Consider the following 16,854-nt stretch of genomic DNA (forward strand, 5'->3'; position numbering starts at 1 on the left):
TGGCAAGTGCACAGTGAAGTTAGTACACATTTAAACTAGACTACTCCTCTCTTTAAACAACACATAAAACGCTGACAGTGTAAAGACAGTTTAAAGCATGATTTATTTCATACAAACTGAGCTCAGTAAAAACCAAGATTTAATTTGGGGTTTATTCCCCTCCAAAGTAGGGATGGGTATCGTTTAGGTTTTATCTGTACCAGTACCAAACCGGTACTTTTGAAACGGTGCCGGTGCTTAAACGGTGCTCGAACCGGTGCTTAAAGAATGGAAAACACAAAATTGGTCCAAAAACCTCATGTTCAGCTGTTTTTTTGTAAAAAGATAACAATGTTAGCCTTTTCTGCCGCTATAGGGGATTTATGGCATCACTCTTGGCTGGAAGCAGTGCTTAATCAATGGAAAAAACACAAACTTCGTCCAAAAACCTCTCATGTTTAACTGTTTTCCACTTTTTCTTTGGTCATTTTAGCCTTTTTGGCCAGGGTGAAGGGAGTATCTGCCATCAAACAAGAAGACAGCCGCATGTAACTACGACGGTGTTTGCTAGTTCACCTTATGTGCATTAATGTAATAACGTGGTTAGCCTACTCAACGTAAATTACACACGAACAACATTAAGCTACTCACGCAGAGAAGAACGGCTGCTGCTGCATCATCATCCATCATCATTTCTGCTGCACTGGCAGGGCTAGGGGCCAGGACTCTCCTCTTTGGGTTTTTGGGGGATGTTGCTAACTCCGGGTCACAGGCAACCCATGCGCAGTAGATGTGCACGATGTGAGGTCTCGCAGCAAGCTATCAAATACGGCGCATTTCTCGGCTTTTAACAAAATGCTATAAGTCACCAGGTGTTTCATCAGATTCGAGGAGTCACCTCCTTTGCACAGTATCACCTTAAAGCACTTGTTGCAGGCTGCTGAGTTTGCATCTTTTGCTGTGAAGTACAGCCAGACTTTGACCCTTCACCTTGGGCATTTTTAATCTGTAGCTCTGCTCTAAAAGGGCCCGCCTACTACACTTGCCATAATGGCACCGGATACCGGTACCCATCCCAACTCCAAAGTAGGAGGAAGTTTTTTTCTCAATAACTTTGTAAAGACTTTGAAAAAGCATTGTTTTCGTGCAACTCTGCTGCACTGAAGACCCATGAAAATGGAAATTAGTCTGCTATTGTTGTAGAAGCTGTTTTCACACCCAGGAATTTATTTTAAAAAAAGAAAGAAAGAAAAGTGATGAGGTTATGTCTCAGCTGTCTCCATCTTTCTTTTCTGTTCCCTGTCTTTGTCAGAGATGCACGTCTGCGTGACAGCACCGAATCAGACACACAAAGCAGCCACTGAGGATAGGATGAGGCCTGTATATAAAGAATGAAGATGAAGCCTGGTCTTTGGCTCTGAAAATTCTGCAAGCTGCACCTTCCAGGATGACCGTGTTGGGGTTGGCTGTGTTAGAATATGCGCAGTAACCAATCAGAAAATAAAAAGCAGTTCTCCAATTCAGTGCTTTGTATAATACCTCTTCTGCTCTTCATTCACTTTCTAGGCTGCTTAACCACCACAGCCTGCTTCTTCTCACTTTTTCAATTCCAATGCTGCTCTGGACTCTATATTAATATTAGAGGGGGTTTTTTTGTTGTTGTTTTTTTTTTTTTTAAATCTAGATTCACTTTTAAATACCGTTTGTGTTGTTTGTCTTATCTAAATTGAACTAACAAAAAGTGCTTTTTAAGATTTTTTTCATGGCCACTCAGAAGTCCCTTCCCCCAAAACCATGCTTACCTTTATGTGTGGAAACACAAAAAGGTAAAGACCACTTCAAAAAAATAACTAAATAACTCGTATTTCCTGTAACCTAAGAAGGTAGGTTAAGGTAGTGCCACTTTCAAAATTTCAAGGGCAAGTAATTTCTTGAAATATTAATAGCAACAATACTGACCAAGATCACTTTATTTTTAAGTGTTTGTGCTATAATAAACACACACCTGGAGTGGTTTTCTCCCAATGTGACGGCGATCCGGCAGATACCGTGGCAGGTTTCCATGTCTCCATTCTGAACAGCCTCTCTGAGCTGCTCCTGGAGTGCCAGCACTTGAGGGACCAGTTTCAACAAAGTGTTCACATATCTGCAACCCATAAACACAAACGAATACAAAGAACATCTACAATCAGTATTTATGAAACTGCAAAGTTTAATAAAAATGATTTTTTTTTTTTTTTTTTTTTTAATACAGCAGATAAAACACAGGATGCAAGGCTAGGGACTCTCAACTGGTGTATATCAACCTGACTCACACTGCTCACAGCTAGGTTGATGTATTTATTGCTCCTTTCCAAGACAAGTGTTTATTTCAAATCAAATCTCAGTCCAAGTTAGTCCAACCTCTGATCTAGCACACCCACCGTAAAAATCCCACCAGAAAATCTATTCAGAGCTTCTTCTCACAGCTTCACTGCTGTCAAATTTGATTCTGTCCTCTTCCTGCTGTCTCAGCCATTTATAATTCCCTCACTCTGGCTAAAAGACACGTATGACGTGACACACGGCACCACACGCTCCCCTCACAGCTGCTCATGTGACGACATCATACAACATCAGTTCTCCTGTCGTCTTTAATGACAGCAAGAAAAAGAGTGACATTTGGAGATGAAGGGCTCCTGAATGTCAACTAGAAGATTATGTGCATGAGTGAATGCTATACATGTAAACCATATTACGTGTGTCCCACTGGGTTTTTGTGGCATGCAGCCTGTGCTTCATCTTTTACGAGAAAGTCAATACGGAGGTTGGTCCAGGTCGATGAATATTTATCAATGACAGAGCAAGGTTGTGGGACTATACCGGCATTTGGAAAAGCACACAAAATTATAAAAAAACAACAACAAATATTTCAACCTAATCAACTGTAGGTTAGATTAGAGCACACTAAGGCCACAACTGACTATTATTTCCATTATCAGTATCTGCCAGTAATGTTTTTTTAATCTTTAAAAAAACAACAATAACAAAAAACATCTATTTGACATACGCAAAAAAAAGTCATCTTTAAATTGTGATAGCTACATGGATTTCCTGTCTATGTTGACTAATTAAATATTTCTCAGTGGTAATTTAACAGCAGCCACAGGAAAAGTGTCCAGACCCACCCGACCCCCCTTGCAATGTACCTCCTGTGTTGCACGTTAAATGTATCCCTTGCTGCGGTCATAGAAAGGATTTATTATTTTAATTTCTTTAGGACCCTTTTATGAGTCAAGCAGATGGTTCTATGGTCCTGTATGAAGTCCAGCCCTCTATTAAGCTGCCCATGCTGACTCAGCCTTTTCTTGAGTGAGATCCACCCTGTTGTGAAGCACATGTGTATGAATATGGCCTCCATCTAATAATCTCATACCTGTACATCTATTGGCCTAGATCCTGTGTTCAGCTAAGTAATGCTATGAGTTGCACTGAGAACTGCACTTAACCTAACTGACTGTGCGAGCACGCATGTGTGTACATGTGACCGGTAGACTGCACTAATGCACTCAGAAGATCATTCATTTTTAATAAGGTGCTTTGCAAATGCAGGTCATGCACTTTTAGCTCAGAAAAGGAAGGCTTGGTGTGCATGTCATGTGATTAAAAGGGAAGAATGAATTTGTATGCATTTCCCCACTTCCTTTACTTGAGATGACATTCTAAGATAAGATAAGATAACCTTTATTAGTCCCACACGTGGGAAATTTGTTTTGTCACAGCAGGAAGTGGACAGTGCAAAAGTTATGACGCAAAAATTAGAATACAATAAGAATAAATACAGTACACAGCTGTACAGAATAGAATAAAATAATATACTATATACAGTAGAATAAAATAGAATAAAAATATACAATAAGATAAAAATAGAATACGAATGCTATATACAACTGAGTAAAAATACAACGATGCCAGAAAGGATTATTGCACTTAGTGTTATTGCACATGTGTGGATGTGTGTGTTTGTTCATTCTGGAGATTCCTCTGAGACAGCCTGCTGCCATCTCCTCTCCGCTCGCTTATAGTTATCTCCTCTTCTCTTTAGCTCCTACCATGATGTTATACAATTTCTGCCTTTCTTGACTCCGCCTTCATTCTCTCCCTCTCATTCCAGCTCTCCCCCCCCCCCCCCCCCCCCCCCCCCCCAACATCCCTCTCCCCACCTCTGATCCCCTCTGCAATTACTGCAACACTCTGAGACAGGGGAAATGGGTTGCCTGGCAACAGGATGCAGCTGGACCAATAGCATCCCCCTAAATGAGTTGACTGTAATGTGTTTAAACAGAAAGAGAGAACAAGAGACAGGGAGGAGGGCTTAGTGCTGATGAGAGAGATGAGAAAGGGGAAAGGAAGAGCACAAAGAATCAGAGGTAGAGTGAGAGAAGCGATAAAATAGAATTAAAAAAGCGATTGTGAAGGATGGAAAAAAATGTGGGCTTTGACAGTATTTTAAGGGATAATGGAAAAACAGATTTATTCGTTTCCTTGTCTTTCATTCATTAATGAACAGATACTATTTTATGGAGTTACTTTAACCTTATGATTAAACAATGGACCAACAAAACCAGCGGCCACATGTGTCTCAGGAGACGCTTCTAATAAGACATGACTTCTGGGAGGAGCTGACAACCATGACATTAAAAAAAGAAAAAACAAAAACATAACTGAAAAAAAGGAAATCAGAAGAAATCAGAAGGATAACATTTGTAACAGTCTATTCTAGGAGCCTGGAAATACTTATTTTATGCTGTGTGTGTCATGTTGAGACTGAAGATGTTCTACCTGTAACTCCACTGCCATTAATTGTCCTCCTACCATCTGCTAGGAATAATGTCAGGTTGTTTAAAACAAATTGTCAACAGTAACTTCACAGGTCCAACCCTCTGTCTGTGCAGCCGTGCAGAGGTATGGAGGATGAAGCCTTTTATCCTTCCACACATCTCACACCTTCCCTTGCCCTCCCCTGTCTCTTAGCATCCTTTCTTCTCTTTGCATCGCCCCATCGCCCCCTCCCTCTAGATTTCTGTCTCTAAGGGGAGGGGTAATGGGTGCCTGTTATGTCTGAATCAACCGGGGCATGATGACATCTCTCCCCAGCTCTGTAACCATAGCAACGCCAGCCAACCGAGAAATGCCGCTCTCCTCCCCCTGGCTGTCAGATTGCCCTGTATCAATCCCTCCCTCCTTCCTTCCTTCTTTCTTTCCATCCCTCCCTTGTGCCCTTCCAGTGCCCACCCTGTCTGCTCTCAGCCCTAAGCTACTGATTTTTTCATCTCTCTCTTTCACTGTTTTCATTTTGTCTCCAGTGTATTTTCACCAGTTCCTCACAACCTTTTGTGTAGCAGTATAGTTATCATGTCGTCTTATAGTTATAATCCCATTTTAATGGGTAAACATAAATGCACATTTACAAACATTTGTACACACCTTTGGGAGTCGGGTTGCGAGATGGCATTGACTATTGCCTCTACTGCTGTGTCGAAGAGCTCTGGGTCGGGCAGGGCACTAAAGCAGTCGTGCACCAGGCCTTCACTCTCGCTGAGGGGCACATCTAGCAGCACCCACGATGACAGGCAACGTAGCACGCGAGCTTTCACGGCTCCCGGGCTGTCTGTCCGCCGCAGTAGTTGTTGCAGTAAGGGACACACTGACCCCCACTCCCGTCCCAGGGCTCCCCGAACCTAGAGTGAGAATGATAAAAAGGGTTAATACTGCTAAAGCTTTGTTTAGGTCTAGTATTTGTCTCTTTTATTTTGGTGGCAATAAAATACTTGGATACCATACTTTTTGGAATATAAACCATTGTTTTCTCACAAACATCTCTGTAGTTAAAAAATCCAGTCAAAAGAAAGAACTGTTGTTCAAAAACATTTAATAAAAGAAAGAAAGAAATGTGAGGTAGCTAAAATGCAAAAAATGTTAAAGCTTTCTTAGTCTTGTGTTGTCATATCATAGCATAAAATGAACTCTGGTTGAATACATGGGCTGCATAAAATACTACAAGAAGTCGCTACTGGCATGTGAGCCGTTTAAGTTTTTTAAATTTTCCACATTTCCACAACAAAAAAAAATCTTATAAAGCACTATTAACACTCTGAAGATGCATGGACAGAGTAAAAGAGTTAAAAATTTAAAAAAATATTTAATATAGGGAAACCTGCAGTGGATGCAAAGATAGGAGAAAGGGGTGCCTGGAGAGATACCTGTCCTTTCCGGTACTGGGGCAGACGGCTGGTCTGGAACTCCTCAGGCAGGACAGTGAGCAGCTCTAGCAATGCAAGGCAGCGTGCCCGTCCGTCCACTCCTCCCCCGTCCTCCTGAAACACTCGCACCATCTCTGCCACTGCGCCAGGCCAGGCCTCAGGCATGGTATTGAGTGCCAGAGAGGCCAATGCCACACACAGCCTTGTGAGCACCATCTTGGAGCCAGAGGAGAAGCAGGCAATCTGGGAGAACAGCTGGCTCTTCAGAGACTCATACTGGTCTGTGGGGATATCTGACCAGTACCGAGAGATCTTGGTGTGAAGTGCACTAGCGCCAAAGTACTGGATCTCTGGAACCTGTGAACGAAGAAAAGATGGATGCAAATTACAGAAAATATCTTAGTTTCTTCTATCTATGTGTGTCTTTGTGAGAGTCTGTGTACCATGTACCTTTTCTGGGCTCAGGAGGGCCCAGCAAAACTGCCAGGCCTGAGGCGAGACCTGAGCCTGCATTAGCCATTTCTGGGCCAGATTCTTGTTTTCTATATTAGGGTCATAGTACAACTGGTGGAGTGCCTATGAAAAAGAAAAGAGAAGAATAATACTAAACAGTGAAACCAATCCATACAGTCTTGAACCATGAAGGATCTGAACAACTTTCTTGTGAGAAATGTTTGCAACTACACTCCACAGTCACAACAGTGGGTGTCCGCAAACAGACCTGCTGCGAATAGATGCATTCCTTTGAGCGCTTATATGCTGGAAAGGCCTTGATGCCTTGAGAAATGAGAATCTTTTCTCACTTGGCAACACATAAACACCAAATAGACAGGTTACCTCCAAAATCTGAAGAGTTGAGAAAGCAATGACCTGAAAACAGGACTCTGTGAAATGTAGCTCTGAGTAATTTGAGTACTTGAGTGCAGAGAGAGCCAAAGAAAAAAAAAAAGATAAGGGATGAGTGTGAGAGAGGGCAATACAAGAAAATAAAATGCAGTGTTAATTAAACAGACACCTCTAATCCTGACAATGCTAGACAAAATACGGAGGCACTACTCTGCAAAAAATGCCTTTTTATTTCCTCCTCTCTGTCTCGCACACAAGCGCACTAGCACACATACATGCTCACTGAACTGAAACAGCTGGCTGCCAGCACATAGTGTCTCAGGGAAGCAAAAAAAATCTATTCAGTGAGCTTTTGATCCTTGTCTTTTACCCCTGAAGCCTGCTCACATCACTTCCTCCACCACCAGTCATGCTCTCCTCTTTTCTCTCTGACAGTTCATCTCTCTATTTTTCTTCCTCGAGCCTTAACTGTCCATCTGGTTTCTTCCCATGCCTCTGTTCCTCACATTTCTTCTAGGATTTACATTTTACCCCAAAATATAATGTTGTAGAAAAGGGAAGGTTTAACAATACAGCAAAAAAACATGACAGGTTACAAAGGACAACAATACAACTAAAGCTGAAAAAAGACTATCAATACAAAGTCAATACTGACTAGAGGCAGAGTTTCAGGTGATGTTCTCTAAATGTCTGTCATCCTCCACTGCAATTATCTGTCTCTACTCACTATACTACTCTGAACACGGCTGCTGGCTGTTAATGAGCTGACTGTTTGCACAGTCAGGTAGCATCTGTACATAGCTGTACAGATGCTATAGCAAGAGCTATAGGAGCCATATGTATGGTAAGGGGCCTTTACTTATTCTTAGCTCATACTTAACATCTATCTTCAGTTTCAGAGAAACATAAGTGATAACAGGCTATGAAACCTCTTTTTTTTTAAACCACATATACCACGATTGAGGACTGTTGACACGTGGAGAGAAACTAAGCCTGATAAATTGTAGGGAAAATAAGGACAACGGTTTACTGCTGCTTTTGTGCTAACCTTTAACTATAATTCAACCTGCATTACTGTTAACAACTTATAAATTGAGGGGTGTGAACTATGTTTCACTTCAAGTGTAGCATGCTAGAAAATATGAGAACCACTGATGTAGAAAAATCTCCATGGCAAAATGTATGAAAAATGAATGTTGTGCTGTGATTTGGCAGGATCTTTGCAATTTGGCCCCAACTATAACTGGATTCTTAGGACATTTATCATTTTTAGAGAGAGGAAAAATAATTTCAATATTAATATAGATCAGCTAATCCATCCATTTGTGATGTATATAGACCTATCGGCAGTATTTTCCTGGAAACATTACCTGGGAAGCATATATGGAAAATAGGCAATGTTTCCCATATACTCAGTTATTTGTGGCATCTCAGTTATTTGCGAGATGCCACAAATAACTGACCAGCTTTCTTCTAATGATGTTCTGTTTTTTTAAACCATTTAAATCTCATTTTATTGATGATTAGCACTGAGTGTAATCATTTCACTCAGCACCTTGTTGTCCTTCTCACATGATCGTATACAAACACTAGCAACAGACCCATCTAGGAGTAGCTCTGCTTCTCTGTGCTCATTATCTGAATAAAATATGATAATTCAGGGGAGGATTGCAGTTTGCTTTACTAGAGAAAAGTGTCTGACTTCACAAATCTCACAATCAACACAAATATTTATGTGCGAATTTGCCCAAAACTACTGGATTTAGGTAAAACTGAAAACACACTACTCTTCAATAAAGTTAACAGAAGCAAGAGTGCAAGGAGCCTGGTACCAGGGACAGCTATTAGTTAAAGTTATAATACAACAAGATCTATGAAGTTACTAGGGTATACATAACTGAGAGCGAACTGCTCATCCAAGAGGAAAATGTTAATGCAAATCTGAATAGATGAATATTCAGGTCCAGCTTTAACTCATATACCAATTAAGACATAGATCAAACATAAAAAGATTGGGTGTATAAAAAACGGTTTAGTCAGTTCCACTGTGCCATTGATGTAATTCGAGTCATAAACAGCAGCTTTTAACTCCACTGTGTGATCGCAGACTTCTCCTTATTTAATCCTGAACAGCGCTGTGTCTGAGCTGCTCTGTCCTTCCGAGGTTTATTATCAAAGCACACCATGCTAAACAGTCTGCTCAGTTTGCTCCTTTAATCTGTTGACAAAGAACCACTGCTTGTCTTTTCCTATAAATCACACGAGACATCTCAAAAATCTCAAACAACTGTATTGTCTACTGTTAACTGGTTCTTAAAACAAGAAGAAAAGAAGAAAACCCACATCCTTAAAAACACTGGCCCTCAATTTTACTTGCAGTTGATAGAGGTAGTTGTATCTACAGATGGTCGCAAAATGCCTGCACCACCTGGCTTCAGCTGAGGAAGCCGAGCTCTTGGCAGACACTGTCAAAGGTCATTAGCCTCCTCACCACTGTAGGAAGGGAAAGGGCGTGTAGGTAAAAAACAAAACAAAAAAAAAACCCAACATGCCTCCATCAGACAGATTCACTATCTAGCTGAATCCTCACGACCAAAACAAATAGCTATAATACTTCACCTATAATTTACTAAATACCAAATATGAAGCAAATCCAGGAGGTGAGAGCCATTACAAATTAAAAATGATCTTATTAAAATAACAAAACGTGCATAGCAGCAGATTTGGACTAATAGAGGCAGGCAGATCTAAAATAAAGGCAGTCTTTTTATTTTTATTTTTTTACTAAAGAAATCTCTCTTCCCCAGCATGCTTTTAAGGCATAAAAGCAGGAACCCCCCACACACATACTTTGGAAATATCTTTGCACACTGTGTTCACACACAGCAGGTCAGGTTCAGTGTATTTTCAAGCCATCTGTCCACAAGTGTCACTGTAACAGCTACGGTTGTGTATGCAGAAGGCATGATCACATCACTGACCCATGATAACACTGCGAGAGTCAGAGACATGCAGACGAATGATGATTAATGAGGGAACAAAGAACAATAGTTTGTGTGCGCGGGTGGCTGTTGACAGCATACAGCCAAGATAGAAATTAAGAATACTATGTTGCCAAGAGTGATTATATCTCAGTCACATGAACACTAAAAAAATCTCTTGTACCAAATGTCTCCATATGCAGTCCCTTGTTCCATAAACCATTTATTTTCCTGAAAAGTTTCAGAGGACTGCTGAGGTTTAGATACTGAATTGAGGATAATAATATTTATTTACTATAGAAATGCATCTATCTGATATTTAGAGCTGACGTTAGTTAACAGACATGACAACTGAAAAAACCCCATAAGTGTGCTTTTCCTGTTGACTTCACTCTCTGTGATTTGTGCTAATGTTCGGTGTAACTGTGATCAACTTCCTTAATATTATTTTACTTCATCTAACTAAAGGTGCGTCCCATGATTCAGTTCTAAGATTGTTGCCATTTATCTTAGATATAAACAACCATAATACTGTCACAGTACCACCCACCCAAGGATTTGGCCACAAGGATGTGAAGGGTATGGGTCTGAAGTAGGGCTGTTCGATATAACGATATATATCGGATGACCATATAAAAACGTCTATCGTTTCATTTTACGCTATCGTTTGTTTCGTGGTGTCGCAAAATAAACTCTTTACGGCAATATTTTTTCATCCTTTTGATGGTCACTGTAGTGGCTATATTAATTTCTTAAAGTTCTCTCTTTCTCTTATATTTTATATAACCACACTACAGACGGACAAGCGCCTGTTTTTATGCGTTGTGGTTAGCAACAACGACAGTAACAGCATCGCATGTCCGCTTGTTTATGTTCCACATAAACCTTTCACAATAAAGCTCAAGATCCTGTTGAGACTTTTCAAAATAAACTGAAGCAGGTGAAAGAGCAGATTATTTACAGATGAGAAGTAAAAAAAAGAGCCGCCAGGTGCTAAAAAATAAACCTTAGACTCAAACGTTAGAACAGGCTGTTCCCCGCAGCACGCCGTGTAATAAATACAAAGAAAACGGCGGCTGTTACAACTTATGTCTAAAAATGTATCGTTTCATGCATCTGTAAAAACACTCGACTCCAGCTACATGACGCGCAGCTGGAAACACTTCCCGCAAGTCGAGCTGCCCGAGATTCACAGAATTTACAGAAAATTATACATTTTTGTGATTTATATCGTTATCGGACGATAGAATTCTTATATCGGGATATGAGATTTTGGTCATATCGCACAGCCCTAGTCTGAAGGGCCTCCAGGCATACTAAATTGCCCTTCATGAAATGACAGGAGCAGGTGTGAGATGATGGGTTTTCAAGAAGAGGATACTCAAGCACCTACAGGCTTCACTTCCCTCTTTTTTTGTTTATTTGGAATATGATTACTTTTATGTCTCATCACCCAAGTGTTGAACTGTCTGCGGGGTGAGGAACCGAAACTCAAGACTGAATGGAGTGCATAAGCTGGCCCAAATCTTCGGAGTAAAGATTGGGCGAGTGGAAGCCATGTATTCTGGACTTTACAGGGATCGTCATTTCGCCTAGTGAGCCTACGTGTCATCGAGGTAAGGCCAGCCTTCTTTGCATGCCGGTGGCCCCTAGAGAAATGTGAAATGTTTGACGACCATTAAAATATCACTAAAGCAAAGTTTCATTTTTATGCAGATGATACTGTGATCCACTCCTCTGCACCTACTCCTAATCAGGCTCTCTGTCAGCTACAATCAGTTTGTAAAACATTGCAGCACAACTCTGTGTGTGTGAACTCAAACGTACTAAACCTTTCAGCTCTGAGAGTGAGTCACAGAAGTACTTATGAATTACAATTGATAACTTTAAAAAGGGTATCTAAATTGAAGCATCTGGTGAAAAAAATAGAAATTTTCTGTCACTGTTGATTAAAACATTATGTTAATTTTGTAAATTATGGTTATTATTAGAGTCAAGAAACAACACTACCCAGGGAAGGTTTTTTGGCCAACAATTGGCCCAATAACAAGCTGCGAGAAAGCACGGTGTTCTTAGTTTCACAGTCAGATTCTCCTGCTCTTTGTTTCAAAATACCAAGATGGTGAGGGTGAGAACACTTAACTTGTATCTTTACATGACAGGAGCTAATTAACCAATTATTAATGTCTAGACGTAAACATTAAAAAAAAGATTCCCAGTCTCTTTCTCACAGTGAGTAATTCAGGTTATTCATTTAATACTGGCATTGGATTAGCACAAGAAGATATATCAAACTCTTACACTCTCACTACTGAAAAACTATTTAATACATCATGTGTAATTTCTCAGTGACAGATTTTAGGGTGCTGCTATGTTCTATAATATGTTAGCTGGCTGGGTGAATAGTCTCCTCAGCCTTTAAATGTGATAAAACTTCTTAAAACTGCACCTGCTGCTACATAGATCTCACCCTGAAATTACCTACAGTTACTGAATGACAGAGGTGCTTTACCAGCTGAGAGGCAGGGAGCTAAACCATACTAAATGGACCTTGACAGTCTCCTGTGCACAGCATCCTGTGTGGGGTGATTACAGGTAGTTACGGTAACAGAAAGTCACCCTGTTAAAGTTCCCTTGAGCAAGAATTGGGCCGATCCAGTGCAGTGTTGGGCTTCTTTCCTGTGGTACAGCAGTATTTTGTCTCAGGGGAGAGCTAAAAAATGGCAAAATCCTAAAAACATACTGTGGCGCTCTGAATTTCCTCTTAAAAATTCCCTTTCTTGGCACATAGTGACTCCAAAGATAATTATAGTTGGGCGGAAATGTACGCCAGTGTTCGAACCCCTTTTATTATGCACACAAAGATCCTGACAGTGTGACACTTTGTTTCACAGAGCTGAGACTGAACAAAGAGCACTCTATGGAACACATAGAAACACTGGGCCAGGAACCATCATCTCCACCACCATCTATAATATAAGCACACACTACCAAACACCCACTGCAGCAAAGGGAAAATTCTGCATCTACAATCTCCTTTTTTTAACTGCTCCAATAAAATTACAATTTATCTTTTCATTCATAAGCCATATGCTACTGTACAGTAGGTAATTTACTGCTGACACTAACATATTAGACAATAAGTTAAATATCAGATTTACATGCTAAGGATGTTTTTAGGTAAGCAGGAAAAGACACTTTCCATTCTCTTAGCATCCTACTGATCCCATAACCAAAGTGTTATCACCAAACTCACAAGAAAGGATAAGAAAATAGAAAAAAAAATCTCAGCTACCGGTATTACTTTCTAAATATAGTCAAGCCTTAGACTAACAATATCTCATTAGTTTTGAAATGCCACTGCACTATAAATACAAAACTGCTGATATCTTTTATGGGAAATTATACTTCAGATGCTATGTGCTGTATGCATGCTATATTAGTTCATGAGATTACAGATAGTGCTGTACGGCTTGGAACAGACTGAATGCTGGTGCAAGCTGTCACACAATCTGAATAACGACCTTAAATTCTTAAACACTACCCACACATGACATTTTGTTATTTGCAAAGACATTACAGAGATGCTCTTAAACACTTTTTAAAAACTATTATTTACTGAATGATTAGTACCCTGACACGACTACCTGATTCAGACAGTAAAATGAGTCAGTGAAAGCTGAATGTAGCGCATGTGGCTCACACCATTTTTTTTTTTTTAAATATCAGGCATTGTTTTTGCATGTGTGAAGGGTTTTTGGTAAGCAAGGTTTCACTTCAATATTGCAAACCCAAAATAAAAACAGAACAATGTTATGATAATATCTAAGCATATGAGTTTGGACTTAGTTTACTTTATCTAAAAATTTACCTCCATGCTTCAAGTTATATTAATTACACATTTTAAGGAGTGCATGTAATATATGTTAGTGTTAACTTTAAATTTAGAAAATGTAATTCCATGGAATGGAGTATCTTTTTCCTCTGGTGTGTCAATAAAACAATACACTCTCCACTTGCAGAAATGAAACATGAATAAGTGAAAATAGATTATCCCAAGGCAGAACAGGACCGTGCTCAGTGTTTGTTATTCTTCTTTGTGCTTTTATTACACCACACTACCTATCTATCCAGGCATTTTCCCCACAGGAATCTGCCTCTCTCCTTTAAACCTGCCTCTAATCATTTCTGTCGCATCCCCAACCTCCTCTCACCCCCTCCTCTTTCTTTACTGGCACTGTTATCGACATGGACCCCTCCCTCCTTCACCTCATCCCTCTATCAGTTTTATCACATCAGCTCTCATCCACCCCAGGAGAACCTTTCTCTCTCTCACACACACTCTCCACCGCCTCCCCACCCATCCCCTTGTGTCCCTGTTAGCGGCCACCAAGGAGGGAGATTTATCACAGCGACCTGGCTGCAAACACTGCCATGCACACGCACGTACACACACATATACACACACACACTAGCTGAATATAACCAATCTGACAAAGATAAACAAAACCTTGAAGCGCACTTAGGAGAATGTGCATGGAACAACCTGTTACCACTTCAGTATTCTTTCTAAACATAGCATTTAGTCGAGGCTAAATTAGGTGAGGTCAGCTCGTAAACACAGCAACATCACGTCCCCTAAATAAACCAGCATTGTAAGAAAAAGTCTTAACCAAAGTAATTACAGCGGGCTACAAGGCGCACTTAAGCGTCCTGCTTTCCCCCTTAATTCGCCCGTATTATCTTTAACACAGCCCCTGCTTTTCCTCTTGAGCTGACTGATGCAAAAACTTACCGTCTCCACGTTTTCCACCGTAAAGTCCAGGGCGTCCGGTGTGGCTGCTATTCTCCCCGGTGTCTCCATATCTCCGCTGATACGGAGCTGTCAAATGATCAAAGAGGAGCAACACATTCAGCAGCAGCTTTCGTTAAACTTTCCCCCGCAAAGTGTGTAATTTCCATAATAATTCCGCAACAGCAATGAGCATGTTTAGGTTAGGTTTACGATATGATTAATTGTAGTCATAAGGATGACATGAGGGGCTAACCGGCAAGCTAACATTAGCTCTTCTAGCTGTCGCTAACCTCCACTATGTAAGAATACTACAGCGATTGCTAGCGTCACTGTGCTAGCACGAAACTAGCTAACGTAGCAATGTAACTTGACGCAACCCTAGTGTCAAATTCAACCAAGCGAGACGGCGACGCTGGTATTTTCAGAGTGACAGTTTTATCATAACAATCTCATCTCAGTGTGTTATCGCCAGTCTATCTGGTGGACCAGTATTTTCACACCTTTCTGTCCTGCGACGGTCTGAGACGATGCTGGCAGCTCCCCGCCGCTCTTCTGCCTCTGCTCCGTCACCAGTAGCCTTTGCTACGTTCACGTGTTGTTGGAAATATCGTAATCGCAGCGTAACCAATGAACAAGGCAAATGAAACAGCGATTTTGTAAAATTCCCATAATACTAAATGCACAGGATATGTATACGTTACTGCAAAGAGTGAATTTTGCTATTATAATCTATTAGTTAGTTATATATTATCAGTCTTACTAAACTGTTTGCGTCATCACAATGTTAAATTATGTAAATCGTCCAGAGTTGCCCTTTTGAAGCCATTAACATTAAATGCGACAGTTTCCTCCCTAAATAGATTGCGAGTGATGGAATACACATCTATGTACACATACTACACATACTACCAATACTACTACTACTACTACTAACAATAATAATAATAATAACAGCCCACAGTTACCTTAATTTAAATATACCGATACTGTTGCAGAGCCAAACATTTACACTCACACCAGGCAATTCAGAATCACCAATTAACCTAAATGCATGCACTTCTTTGCAGGGAAGTTGGGGTATCAGATAGAACATACAAACTCCATACAGAAAGGCCCAGGACTGTATTTCAATAGACAATCTTCAGCATCACCATGCCACCCTGTGTTTTCAAATACATCTTAATCTTTAGGTTTTCAAGCAAGTTGTGCTTTTTAAACAATGGCTTTATTTCTTTTACTGAACTTGGCTTGCAAATCCATTCATTCACCCATCTATTCATTTTCTTCCTTTATCCATTCCAGGGCTGCAGCTGGTTGGAGCCTATCCCAGCTATCATATTAGGTTTATTATTTTATATGCAAATAAAATATATAATAGACCAATATATCCTTTTTAAAGTGCATATCGTATAAATTTCTCCTGGACAAAATGATAACCACACATCACTGACAACAGACAACTATTTAAAACATATATATATAGTGTGCAAACAGTAATAAAAACAAAGCCATCCAATTCAACTGAAGAAAATTGCAGTTAAAATTGAATCAGGAGTTGTAGGACATCAATGACTCACAAGTCTAATCTTATTTAAACCAGTGAATCAGCAGTAGAGTTGAGAGCCCTAACCCAGCCCGAACAACCCTCTGTGTATATGTTTACTATTCTTCATTCCACCCCCAAAACAGTTTAATATCTTAGTATAATTCTATATCTACATGAAATGTGTGAGACAAATGGCTTTCAGTTTATCAGTCTAACTAGAGCAGTGTGTTGCAGTTTACAGTTTGGCCTGTTATAAGAATCAACTTTAAAGCAACAGCGCCCCCATGTGGACGAGAGAAAAACTTCCATCATGCCTTAAAAATCACGAGAAGCGAGAACGTTCTTATTTTTTATTCCGCTTTAGCATAAAGTTATAAACCCAAAAGAACGAGTGAAGCTTTTTTAAAATGTTGCATAGCTGAATCCTTAGTGAGACAATGATTTAACATAGTCCCAGTTTAAACA

General features: G+C 40.2%; 1 protein-coding gene across 1 annotated transcript in view; it reads right to left on the bottom strand.

Annotated features, from left to right (window-relative positions):
* The window catches only part of ipo13b (importin 13b), a 29,485-nt gene extending 14,081 nt beyond the window's left edge, over positions 1 to 15,404 (bottom strand). Inside the window, exons 1-6 of the mRNA XM_085347963.1 lie at positions 15,344 to 15,404; positions 14,844 to 14,930; positions 6,672 to 6,797; positions 6,222 to 6,578; positions 5,446 to 5,699; positions 1,985 to 2,125 (exon numbers count right to left, since the gene is read on the bottom strand). Of these exons, the coding sequence (XP_085204089.1) occupies positions 1,985 to 2,125; positions 5,446 to 5,699; positions 6,222 to 6,578; positions 6,672 to 6,797; positions 14,844 to 14,912 (947 nt within the window). The 5' untranslated portion in view covers positions 14,913 to 14,930; positions 15,344 to 15,404. The remainder of the gene's footprint in view (positions 1 to 1,984; positions 2,126 to 5,445; positions 5,700 to 6,221; positions 6,579 to 6,671; positions 6,798 to 14,843; positions 14,931 to 15,343) is intronic.
* Positions 15,405 to 16,854: the final 1,450 nt, after the last annotated feature.

The sequence above is a fragment of the Diplotaxodon limnothrissa genome, linkage group LG23 (genome assembly GCF_057381915.1).
Source record: "Diplotaxodon limnothrissa isolate DT_005_m linkage group LG23, D_limnothrissa_male_GT1.1, whole genome shotgun sequence".
Classification (NCBI taxonomy): Eukaryota; Metazoa; Chordata; class Actinopteri; order Cichliformes; family Cichlidae; genus Diplotaxodon; species Diplotaxodon limnothrissa.